The 13,127-nt window shown below is 34.8% G+C and overlaps 1 protein-coding gene across 14 annotated transcripts in view; it reads right to left on the bottom strand.

Moving 5' to 3' along the window:
- Positions 1 to 13,127, bottom strand: part of LOC113504335 (coiled-coil domain-containing protein AGAP005037) — a 269,885-nt gene that overhangs the window by 144,805 nt on the left and 111,953 nt on the right. For 11 of the 14 annotated variants that reach the window (XR_003401555.1, XR_003401554.1, XM_026886597.1 and 8 more), the window contains one exon: positions 10,208 to 10,243. Coding sequence is in view for 12 of the 14 variants with exons in the window: in XM_026886597.1 (XP_026742398.1) it covers positions 10,208 to 10,243 (36 nt within the window). In the remaining 2 variants the exon portion in view is untranslated. The remainder of the gene's footprint in view (positions 1 to 10,207; positions 10,244 to 13,127) is intronic. The other 3 variants (XM_026886599.1, XM_026886595.1, XM_026886605.1) reach the window with 1 other exon arrangement.

Below are 13,127 nucleotides of genomic sequence, written 5' to 3' on the forward strand. Positions count from 1 at the left end.
TTATGTGAAAATGTTACTGACGAGACCAGTGATCAGATTATTTGTTATGTGTGAATCATGATGGTCACTACCGACTACATGCTCCAATACAATAATTAAGAATACCTTACGGGCCATCGCTTTATAAAAGTAAATGAATCGAGAGTACACTAAGACTGACTGCCGTTGCCGAAATTCGGTTGGGACGACACGGATAAACCAAAAGAAAATTAATTTTGTGATATTAATGTTTACGCATGCGGTGTGTGTAACTTTCAACTCCTACAAATATGCCGTTTTATTTGTTTCTTCTTGTGCTCATTGCCAAGTCACTATAATCCAAACTAATATTATAAATGCGAAAGTAACTCTGTCTGTCTGTCTGTCTTTCTGTCTGTCTGTCTGTCTTTTCTTCACGCCTAAACTACTGAACCGATTTGTGTGAAATTTGGTATAGACATAGTTTGAAACTTGAGAAAGGACATAGGATAGTTTTTATTACAAAAAATAAAAATAAAAAATAAAATTTATTACGGACATACTATATAATAGTGCCATCTATTGGTCAAATGTCGAGCTGTTCCTATGCTCCGTAGATAGATGGCGTTAATCGCGCAATGGTGTCATTACACGTGTTCGGTTCATGTTATTGTTTTAATTCATCGGAAAATCCATCAGAAAAATGTAAATAAACAGTAAAAAGGTGTAAAAAAAATAATATTAATATAATAAAAGTTTTACTACAAAGAAAATGCTCTAACGGAGTATAGATAATTCTATTAGTACTACGCGCAATGGTGTCGATCGTTACACGAGTTCGGTTCATGTTGTTTTAATTCATCGGAAAAAAGTAAATAAATAGTAAAAAGGTATGAAAAAAATAATAAAATAACATATAAAAAATATAATACTACTTTTAGTACAAAGAAAATGCCCGAACGGAGTATAGATAAATAATCCGAGTTGTCACTATGGTCGATAGATGGCGTTGGGATCGAAATAGATCGCGCTATGGTTTCGTTACACGCATTTGGTTGGGTATCGGCCGAGCGCTTCGGTACCGTCGTGGTAATATTGTATTGTCGGTTGTATGGTCGTTTATGTGGATTGGTCCTGTTTCGTAAATTCTAAATTGGTTCCGTTGTTTGATGTAGGTTTGATCTCGAATATTAGTACTTAGTTATTTTGTTTAGTAAAATTGTAATTCTAAGTTCGTTTTAAATTATTTAGTTTTAAGCTTGGTTGTTAAATAGGATAGGTTGTAATATAATTTCTTTTAAATTGTTATAAGTTCGTTTTTTTTTTATTCTTTAGTTTTAAGTTAGTTTTCAACTTAAGTTACTACCCATGCTAAAAATGCGATAATAACTCTGTCTATCTGTCTTTCCGTCACGCCTAAACTACTGAACCGATTTGGATGAAATTTGGTTCAGACATAGTTTGGAACTCGAGAAAGGACATAGGATAGTTTTTATCCCAAAAATCCTGCGGGAGCGGGAACTTCTCAAAAATCCCGCGAGATCGGGAACTATGTGAGTAAAACCAAAAATCTGCCGGAAGTCACTGTTCCACGCGAACGAAGTCGCGGGCAAAAGCTAGTTATAATATAAAGAAAACTATTGATACAATTACTAAATGTTGATTTATAACTACAAAATATTTTGAATAGGACTTGGCTTCTATGAGATCTCAAAACTTTTTACGATGGAAAGACTGCATCGAGAGACTTGGCATTTTTTTACATTTAATGTTTTTGGTGGGATCTATATGTATACTAATATATAAAGCTGAAGAGTTTGTTTGTTTGTTTGAACGCGCTAATCTCAGGAACTACTGGTCCAAATTGAAAAAAACTTTTTGTGTTAAATAGACCATTTATCGAGAAAGGCTTTAGGGTATAAACTATCACGCTGCGACTAATAGGAGCAAAGATACAATGGAAAATGTGAAAAAAAAAACAGGGCAGGTATAAATCATAACTTATATCTTCTACCCACGGAGACGAAGTCGCGGGCAACAGCTAGTTTAAAATAATCAAATAAGTGCACAGTGGTCAATGGGTAATGAAGGGTCAAGACTACTTTTTATACTAGCATACCCTCGGCAACGGGAACCACCGCACACTGTAAACTAAAGTCAACGCGGACGGAGTCGCGGGAAAAAGCTAGTATAAGCTAAAGCCTTATGCTCTGAGATACTTTTCTGGGTCTTGTTACATATTTTAGTCTACTTTCATACTCATCTATAATATAATACAAATCTATAAACAAACGAATGTTGTCGCTTAAATTGCAAAAGGTATATCCATTTACATTCAATTTAAAACAACAAACATATTTCTGTATTTATCACAATGGCCAGCTTAAACATATTTATGAACAATAGAACGCGAAACAATCGTGACGTTTAAACAGAATGAAAAACTACGGAAAAACCGGTACCGGAATTGAATCTTCTTTTTTATTGATGAAGGACTATATGTATGTATATAAAGTAATTGACGAACTGAGTTTAAAATTTGTATTGTTTTAGAATTCCTTTGTTTTATTTAATTTAATTACTTATCTAATTTCTCTTTTCTTTACATAAAATGGGGTTTTTTACATGAATAACAAAAATAAATATTTACACTTCCACCGTGGTGTCCAAGCAGCCTTAGGGTATGATTGGATGCATGAGGTGCAGGTTCGATCTCAACGTAGGGTAAGTGCCAACATGACTTTTTTAAAGTTATATGACCTTTTTTAATATTCTAAGATACTGACAAACGGTAAAGGCAAACATCCTAAGGAGACCTGGATTCTTAATATTGGAATCTGAAATCGCATACCAGCAGCGAGCTGGGGTGGTCAAGGCTCAAATTCTTCCACATAGGGGAAGTGGCCTATACCCAGCAGTGTGACGTATATAGACTGGTATAATAATATTCTTATTACAGTATTTAATATTTCAAGTAACTTGAGAAATAAACTTACTCGACGAGCCGTGCTTCCCGGTACCTTAAGCAATATTAATTCATGTAAAGTCATTTAGGTACAGCATTTTAAGGAATATTTATGTTAGATACTAACGCGTGGAAAGAAGGTCATCGATATCCGAGTTAGTTTTAAACTATGTACGTACCTAATCTATGAGAAATAGAATATTCAAGAAGTTATTTACTACATCTCCACTCACTAAAACTTTCCTTTTACCCTACTTTGACGAAGCAAAGAGGAGTTTTCTGATTACGATCCGCATGTATGAGTATGCGGGTCATAAAAGTGTCTCTTTCCAACAATTAAATATTGACCGACTAATTATTAAGTCTATTAATTAAACATTCACAGCACACCTACACACCTATTTTCAGAACAAGCATTCAGGGATCACACAAACGCCTGCCCCTCGCGGACTCTAAACCCGTGACTCGTCGCGCTTAGTGGGTTTGACGTGCTGATCTACTCAGCTCTTTCTGTTTTTTGTCACCCTCTTTTATTAAATGTAGCGAATATATTTGTTCTGACTTCTAATTTACGCTATTTTTAATTAAATTTATTGGGGATCACAAGACCGTTAATGGGGAAACAGCCGAATTACAATTACAATAACTAAATAAGTAAACAAACATTTAAAAACATTTTAGTCGTACTCTGATTTCATAATCTAGGAAAAATAAATATAAAACTATTTATAGACTAAATTGTACTGGCAAATTCCGCGGATAATCTTCGAGGCATTCAAGTGATAAGCAATTTAATAAAACACGAGAAATATTTTCTGCAAAATGAAGCGCATTGAAGGTAGAAAATAGAAAATAATAAAGAACTGTTATTGTAAAGTGTCAGCTTAATACGGCTCAATGTTTTCCTCATTTAACCCTGGACTACTTCATCAACCAGGTCTAGAAATGGCAACCTTTCTAGAATATATCTGGTGCGTCCTCCACAGTTCTATATATAAAGAAATTAATTAATACTGCTGCCTTGTAAAATATTTTTCCCGATACTAACACACGTCGTACGGGCGAAATCAAATGAGTTTCCAAATTCTGGGAGTTTTTTCAGCGAAATATGAATATAACCGGAATCAAGCCCTAAAGTTTTTGGTGCCTGTCCGTGCGTTCGAGTTAGTTTTACTAAACAAAAAAATGTGGGTGTCGTCGACGAAAAAACTTCGCGAAATTACTTTAATTAAATTAAGTCAAATAAAACAAAAGGTTTACGTATCTATTACAAGTTTTAGGCACCGTTTACTACTGTAAATAACATAGAGCGCGTTTAGTTCATTTCTGAAACACGTGATCGGTTTTCTTTTTGTGTGATTTGGGTGTGGTGAGCGACTAATTAACTAATATTTGGCTATATATGTAAACTTTAAATGAAGAAAAAAAACTTTCAACAGCATAAATAATTAATGACGTGGAGCCTGAAATCATGTCGGTCACCTTTGGAAAACTGATAGACACTGGCAAATATTTATTTTAATGGAAATGAGGTTTTATTTCAAAACTTTGGCTGCGCCGCGCAACGCGTATGTATTTGCTTCGCCAGTGAGCACATCAAATTCGTATCTAATGCGTTTTATTGAGTTCAATCGCCCATATAACTGTTCAGTAGGTCAAACATACTCGTACATTATAATCGCGTCCAAGTCGGTGTCAGGCAGATATTCAGTGCGCATCTCAAGAATATAGGACGAGTGTAATTCTACCGCAGATGTAGGAAGTTCAATTTCATAATAATAACACTGACCAGTCGACCACGCAATACTGGTGCAATTTAACAATAAACAGTTTTAATTTTACAGTCGTAAGGTTCTTTTTCGCAATTCCTTGTCGTGCGGACAGCGCGATACACTATTTATAATTCGTTTTTTTATGATTTAATTATTATTTTTCCCTGTGACAATAGTACATTATCCTTATAATCAACGCCTGCTTAAACCCACTTATAAATTTAATGTAGAAAACACATCACACAGCAGAGCACAATGGTAAATCACGTGTCACGTTGTATGTCCATGATGGACGCCTAAACCACTATTCCGATTTTAAACAAATTTGAACCATGTGCACTTGATCGAACTTGAAAGATAGGCTAGCTTGCATCTCAATTAATCGCAACATGATTTTCTTGCCAATTATTTAACTATAATGAACGCGACGCGGACGAAGTCGCGGGCAACAGCTAGTACTTTTATAAATACCAATATTGTAGAACGTAATGCAATTTACTTTTTTACAATAGGTACTTTGTTTTCCTATTTCATTATTTTTCTCACCTTTAATTTAAAAAGGAAATATAATTACATTCCGTTCTTTGAAAAGCTAAATCCATGATCCACTTTCTGTCGTCCTTGGTATTTTCTTACTGTTACATTTACCAAGCTTTGTTCTAAATAACTGGAAACTAATTAGTGTACAATAATTAAATGTTGAAACAATACGATATAACAACAGGATGGCAGAAAACCTTGAAAGTGCTCTGTTCTAATTAATTACTACTGATAGGTAATTATGACCAGATCCTTAATGCAATATGCCCTACACACATGTAAACACTTAGCATTTTCCATGTGAAATTCTTAACAACTGTAGTTTTGGTTGGAAAGCTCTCTCCGTGGCGCACATTGGAGTTGCTAGCAGGTCATTGCAACTAATACTAATACTGATCCAAGATTATATATTTTGTCGGAGAAACCAAATTGTCAACTAGCACCTAGTCAAAACGAATGCTTTAATTGGCAAAGTTAAATAAGCTCTCAACGCCTTTCAAATTAGTCGATTATGAGTTTACCTTTTAAACTTACCACAAACGAATTATAACCAAAAAAATGGGCACTGCCACATCCTCGTATCACAACGATTTTAGAAAACCATCTACTGTCAAGTAGCTCTAAGTAAAAGAAACACTTGTCACTATGTTATTACTACGAACACATATCGTTAAATATCAGATTAGAAATCATTGCACTTGTTTTAATACTGACATCATATCCATCCGATTCACAAACGCCTTGGGAAACACCGATAAACTACACACATGTCTTAAATTCGAACTCGCGACGTCTCTTGCGCAGCGTATTTAACAAACTGCGTAACTTTGAGTTTCGACTAACCGAAATTTGAAGGAACCACGCTGATTGTGTTGACCGTAAAACAAACCCAGATGTACGGCTGAGCGTAGTTAGAAGTCAACACAACTAGCTAAAAATAAACCATGCACACATACGTGGCGAAGTCAAGAGTCAGGCGGCCCTTGTTACCGACTAAACTTTGTTTCATCGACTGTAGTTTACGAAAAGATTATGAATAAAGAGTTCTTTTAAAAGCTTTGAGCAAATTTATTTATCACGTGAGGCCCGGCCTTAATTCCTTGGTATGAACGTACACGCATAAGCGGCCATTGCGTAATAAAAAGTCAATTAAACGAATGAAGTGTCTGGACCCATTATTAGTTTGATAGTGTCGTTGGTATTCTGTCTCTTAGGATAGTTTAGATTGCATGTATTGCGTCAAAATCATTGGTCCGTCTCTAAAAATAACCCTTAACAGCTCTAGCTGTTTGAGAATAGCTTAATGCTTTCGTGAACACGTTATTTTTAACTCTGCTTGGTAAACAATATAATTAGCGGTCTGTTTACAGTATTTACATTAGGAATATAAATGTTAATATATATGTAAAGTATTAACGTTCGTAACGTCGTCAATAAGGTCGATCCAAGTTTTGTCCTGCAAATATGAGGAAATAGCACTAACTAGAATTTCAGGGAATTCGAAATTAAAGGTGCGCTTTGAAGTCCAAATCGGTTTAGGTCAATACAAGAAAATGTTGATTGCAGCACTTACAATCAATTAAAATAGTCTACGGACAAAATCAACCGAATTTAATTTTCCTTTTATTCAAAGCGACTAACTGAGCGAGAGTACAAAGCGGGAAACGTTTTCATAGAACTGAAAACGGAGTGACATTTTAAGAAGTTTACTAATGGCAGATGAAAAAGTTAATAAAATTGTAGCTTTCATAGAATCAACCAGTGATATATTTTTTGTTTTATGTACTCGGCTTAGCTTGCAAGTCTTCGGTCCTATGATCCAAGAAAGTTAAAAATGAAGTCTCTCAATACGAAATACTTAATAACATTTTGCTGATAATATGAAGGTATAATAGTATGAAAAGCAGTCTCGATATCCTTATATCTCGATCGCCTTAATATCATAACTAGATAAATCCATTTGTATCGAGCTTCTCTCGTCGTCATGTTAGCTCATATTAAGAGACAAATCCCGTGTTCGGAACCGTCATATCATTTGTAGATCTCAACATCAGCCCAGCCTTTTCCAGTCTAACGGGATGCAGCTGTTAATGATACCAGTCTCTTACAAGAAGCGACTACCTTTGTGACCACTTTAACCCATTTACTTGGGCAACATGATACCCCTTAGAAAACTGGTTAAATTTTCAGCTTCTAATTCCGTGTAACAACTGCCAAAAACTTATAAACAACAGCTGGGATCCTCGATTAAAGTTGTTTTACGAAACACGAAGTTACAGCTATGTCATAGATGGTCACCCATCAAGCAAGTTCAAGCATCTATGTGTGTTTATTTGTAAAAGCGCATTTTAATCCAAAATTTGATCACTAATTTGGTCACAAGGTAACAGAAGAATGAGGTTGCTTTCAGATCAATAGTCAAAGCGTCTCCAGCCGCAACATAACTCTGTTAAAACGCCATTAAATAACCCTATATTTAACAGTAAATTTGTGGCCTAAACCTTGAATACAAAGATTTTATTCTTGCTCTCTAAGGACAACTTCTTTTATTCATCTATGTAAATACTCGTTTGATTCACTTTTCTATAAGCTTCCCTCTGTGGTCTTATTTGCAGTGTATGCTTTGATGTATAAAGCAGTTATCTAGACTTCAGATAACCGCTTTAAGGGATTGAAATGCTTTGATCTAACATGGTATCGGTTGATACATCTACGTGCATAGGCTTAACAGAAATCCATATTTGCCCTCCTTATTGCAAACATACTAGTTGCAAAATGGCGGATTCGAGATGGCCGGGATAAACATGTTTTGTAGCAAATATATTTTTCTGCAAGTGCTGCGTTTGTCTAAGTAGATAGCGTACATTTTAGCGTATATTTTCCTAAAGTACTTTAAAGATCGAACCGAGGATATTTAACTACAATAACTTGTAATAAAGGCCTGTTTTTCATTTAAGTGTGTAATTTTTATAACAGATGTATTCATACAAAGAACGTCAATTTTTTTCTATTTATGCGGATAGATGAATGATCTCAAAAGAAACTTATGATAAATCCGTTCCAAAATCTCAATTACTTCGAAATTTGCTTGCCAAGAAACTTGTTTCTATACCCCCTGATATATTTTCGCAGCTGTTTGACGAGTACAGTGGCTTGCTGTGGGTCCCGAGTATTGTGCTCGCATCCGGTCCCTGTGATGGACCCCTTTAATCTTCTAAATTGACCGTTGTACCTATGCGTTGATGTTAGTACAGATTTCATCTGACTTGTAGTTTAGACGTGTGACGATATGTTTAAATGTGATTTTTTTATCAACTTTTAACGATCGCGTTGCTCATAGGTCGATTTAATTGTGTGTGTGCTTATGTAGTTTAATTATAGTGATAAATAGGTCCGACAATAATAAAACCAAAGAGTGTCAAACAATAACACTTATTCTATGACAGAGAGCTAGGTGCTCTAGCTCAACTTAGGCTGAAGAATTAGTGTGAGTGCGATGAAGAAATCTAATTTTAAAGCTTATTATATTCCCACTTAAATAATGCAAGCAGTGTTAATATCTAAAACTATTCATATTACAAGTAAGTTGCCATGTTTTCTTTTTAATAGCGTTCAAGGCTTTGCAAACATTTGATGGACACTCAACTTTATTAGATACACGCTCGGTGCGCCGCCTAACATGTAAATACATTGCTGTTGGTTTCATATTTATTATTGATGCAGAAGATTTCCAAGATTTTCCGACTGTCATTTCATGAGGTCTTACTCAAATACTATTTAATTAAATGTCTGTCTCTTTGATAAAGGACTATCAATATACATAAATGGCTAGCTGACTTAAATATTCCGTTTCAATGTAATTTCAAATTCAGTCTTTACTCAAAAAATTTAAAGGTCTATAATAGTCTGAGCAGGCAGACTGTTTATTTCACTCACATTGTTAAAAAACTTGAATAATAAAATTCAAATATTTCTATCAAAGTCTATAAAAGACTAATATGATAAAATGTTGGCGCAGTCTCAAAGCCAAGAAGTTCAAACAATTATGCATTGATTGATTGACTGACCTATTTCTTAAGTTTATTTTCGAGTGTCATAAAGAATTCATCTTCGCTGCGCTTCACTCAATCTCAATCTGCGTTGGTCTAAAGTATAGATAGGTTTAGACAGATCAAGTAATAGATATCGACATATCTGACCTCGTAGCTATTATTATAGCTTCTAAACATGTTTAAGTAAAACTATCTGCATTTTAGCTGCATTTTATCTACATTTAGTGGTTAATGGACCTGACTGCTATATTGGAGGCCATGGGTTCGATTCCCTCCCAGGAAAAATGTTTGTTTGATAAGCACGATAATTTGTTCTTTGTGTGGGAGTAGTTATCTTTATTAGGTATGTATTTAGAAATATATCAATACAAGTTTTGCTTAGTTTGAGACTTTTACGACGTTATATGAAAGTTGTGGTGTATTATTATTAATATACCTATTATAAACAGCACATCATTTTCTTTGTAACCTTAGAAAGTAGTAAAAATATTATTTGTTCTAATGTCGAGCATTCGTTGATCGTGTGCAGCCCTTGGCCTAACAAATCTTTTAACCTAACAAGTTCAGTGCCACTTACCGGTCGTTACATTGGAAAACAAAACTCGATTATCCTCCACGAGCCAGTTTATAGAAATTCATATTGCCCTTAAAGGTACTGCGGTCTCAGACTGGCGTTCTTTTGCGGTTGTCTCGGCCGCAATATGACCCACATTAATAGGCATATTCTCGCATTGCGTGTATTATATTTGGAAAGGCCTTTCGCGACACGCGCTCATGCGAGCTTCTAAGATCATTAAAGTTTTCTTTACAAATTGCGAGGAGTTTTATACATACGCAAAATAATGCCAGTCCGAGACGATTGGTACATTTTTAAATATCAATAAGATTTCTATTTTCTAAGGTAATTATAAGTCACTCACCATCCATACGTGATCCATCGCAGTGCCAGTCTTCTTCTGAAACAAATTTTTAGTATTTTAGAATTAAATCTTATATAAAATTTTAATTTAGCAGCTAATAACTAGTATAAAGACTGGAAGAATAATTTACCAATCTATACTAATATATAAAGCTGAAGAGTTTGTTTGTTTGTTTGAACGCGCTAATCTCAGGAACTACTGATCCAAAAATTAATTTTGTGTTGAATAGACCATTCATCGAGGAAGGCTTTAGGCTATAAACCATCACGCTGCGACTAATAGGAGCTAAGATATAATGGAAAGTGTGAAAAAAACCGGGCAGATATACCTAAATCATAACTTATATCTTCTACCCACGGGGACGAAGTCGCGGGCAACAGCTAGTTTCATATAAAACTGATATGAGAGCCCGGTATTACGGTGATATTAAAACCCACTTTTGTTTATAAGCCTTGTAGAGTACGTTAAGGAATGGGGAAAACGTTTTTTAATATAAATGGGGAGAAATTGACCTTCTCATTTATTGATTTATAGCGCGCGGTTACACGTGGATGAGCTTTAACGAAAAATAAATCATTTTTCAGGATAAAGCGTGTATAACCTTAACTAACAGGTATTTGATTATTAACACACTAGCATTTAAACCTAAACATCTACTACAACGTCTACATAGACGACATATGCTTGGTCTTCGGTTAGCTATACAAACTAGACACTATATCTTGTTAAAAGTTGAATACTTGCTCTCGATAACATATTGTTACTACAAACTAGTAAGAAACTATGCACTGCACTTATACTAGTTGTTAGGCAGCTAAACTTTCATCTTGTAAAATAATAGCGGAATAGGAATCAGATTCCTGAAAATTGAAGGTTAAGCTGCGGTTCTGTAGCACGTCATTTGATATTTTAAAGCTTATGGTATGTTTCTTATGACTTTATCGCTACATTCAATTCGGCTTTCATACCACACGCCGACGCCCAGTCTGCGTGACCCATGTATGTCCTTAGTTGCAAAGACGTTTGATTAGCAAGATTATAGCATCCGGGTCCGTGCAATTGAATGTACTTGTTACGCACCTGGCGACGTCAAACGAAATAATAAGGATAAAACAGTAATTTGCATGTACGTCAAAATCATGAAAAGGCATCCCCAACGTTTATCAGTGGTTTTCTTTGGACCTCGATTCAAGCACAGCTAAGAAACAGCCGATCCCGCTCTATGTTCCGTAGAATTCATGGAACCTAAACATATATGTAGATTTCAATTTGTCTTTAATTCGGTCAGCTCTCAATAGGTCAGCGTCCGAATGATCGTGAACTTGAAAATCTTTTTGTAGGTCACATACGCGTCATACACAATCAGGGAGTCACACGCTCCATCCTAACCATTACAAAGACATATTCTAGACAATAGGTAGGGCTCGTAAATCAGGGTATACGGCCTGTAGTAAGAGCGAATGACCTCAATGTAAACACAACCACACCAGTGCAAGAATATTTAATTAAACTTTGAGACTTTGTTTCGGGACTGCAACAAATTCTTAGTAAAACTTTAGCTAAACTTTGCGGGCTACAGTAGCTTAAGGGATCGGATTGTACTCACTGATTAGAACAGTTTATTAAAGTAGCAAATGCTTGTAAAATCAAGTGTGACGCAAAACATCACAAATTACTTTGATAAGTTGTTTAGATTTTTGTATCTCTATTTAAGCCAACAGCATGATCAAACTTCTTGATTAAATTACTTGGGCATTTATGGCATCTACAACTTTCAACGTCAAAGACTGTCTAAATTAAGTTCTACTGCTACCAAAGACGTAGTTTGATCAAGAACACGGTTTCTGTGTACATTACAGCTTTCGTGGCATGCCCAGGCATATACATTATATTAATGAAAAACTTACAAGGTAAGAGAATTTTTCGCCTCGTTGCGCGACGTCGCAGGGAATTTCTAGGAACCCAGTAAACTAATAAACTAAGGTAAGATGTTTGTGACGTGGAACTAGACGTGTTGATCATATTAAATTTACTTTAAAAAATATAATATGGTTAAAGTCCCTCGTATGCTGTGTTCTCATAAATCTTAACAGTAGAACTCAGCTATTTTGTTTTTTTCAATGATAGCAACATATAAAAAGTCTCTGGGGATCCCAAAAAGCTTTATGATAAATCTTGAAACTACACTAACAAACCATAAAAAGGTAACGATCAAAAGGTAGAATACTTGAGAAGTTGATCACTGTGATATTAAGTTCTTTGATGTTATGTCTGAAGAAGTTATAACTAGTCTATTCATGTACAAACGGGAATTGATGTCTAAAATGAAATCCTGTAATAAATTTACTACTTCGGGAAAAAATTAAATAGTTGCAATGTAAAAAAAATAACACTTGACAAACAGCACAACTTATTTGATGTTATTTATATAATACCGTGTATTTTTCAAGTGTTAAGTCATTTGTTTTGTTGTACTTGAAGAAATATATGTTCAACAAAATTTCAACATTCAACACTTTAAGATGTGACCATGTTAACAAGATCCAAAACGAAAATGAAGTTTGAGAATCCTTGTTTTCTTTGTTTCCAGATTTTCGCATGACAACCTGAAGAGAGTCTTATGTGCTGTGGTAACTGTCACACATTAATAAGAAATTTGAGTCTCGGTGTGTTATTTAAAGAAGTTTGAGCTATTTTAAAATCTCGAGTCTTATAAATTTGACTCAGAGCATAACTCTACAATTTGGAGTATTGTATATGGAGTCCGGGAAAAAAGAAGTCAATGTTTCTTAATAAAAGAACTCATGCGTCACTCTTCACTACTCTATTTACTTTCTAAATCCATAGCTATTTAAAGTAAATCAAAAACAATACTTGTCAAAAAAACCAAGTCTCACAACTCAGTTGTTCTGCGGTAAAA

The sequence above is a fragment of the Trichoplusia ni genome, chromosome 21, assembly GCF_003590095.1.
Source record: "Trichoplusia ni isolate ovarian cell line Hi5 chromosome 21, tn1, whole genome shotgun sequence".
Taxonomy (NCBI): domain Eukaryota; kingdom Metazoa; phylum Arthropoda; class Insecta; order Lepidoptera; family Noctuidae; genus Trichoplusia; species Trichoplusia ni.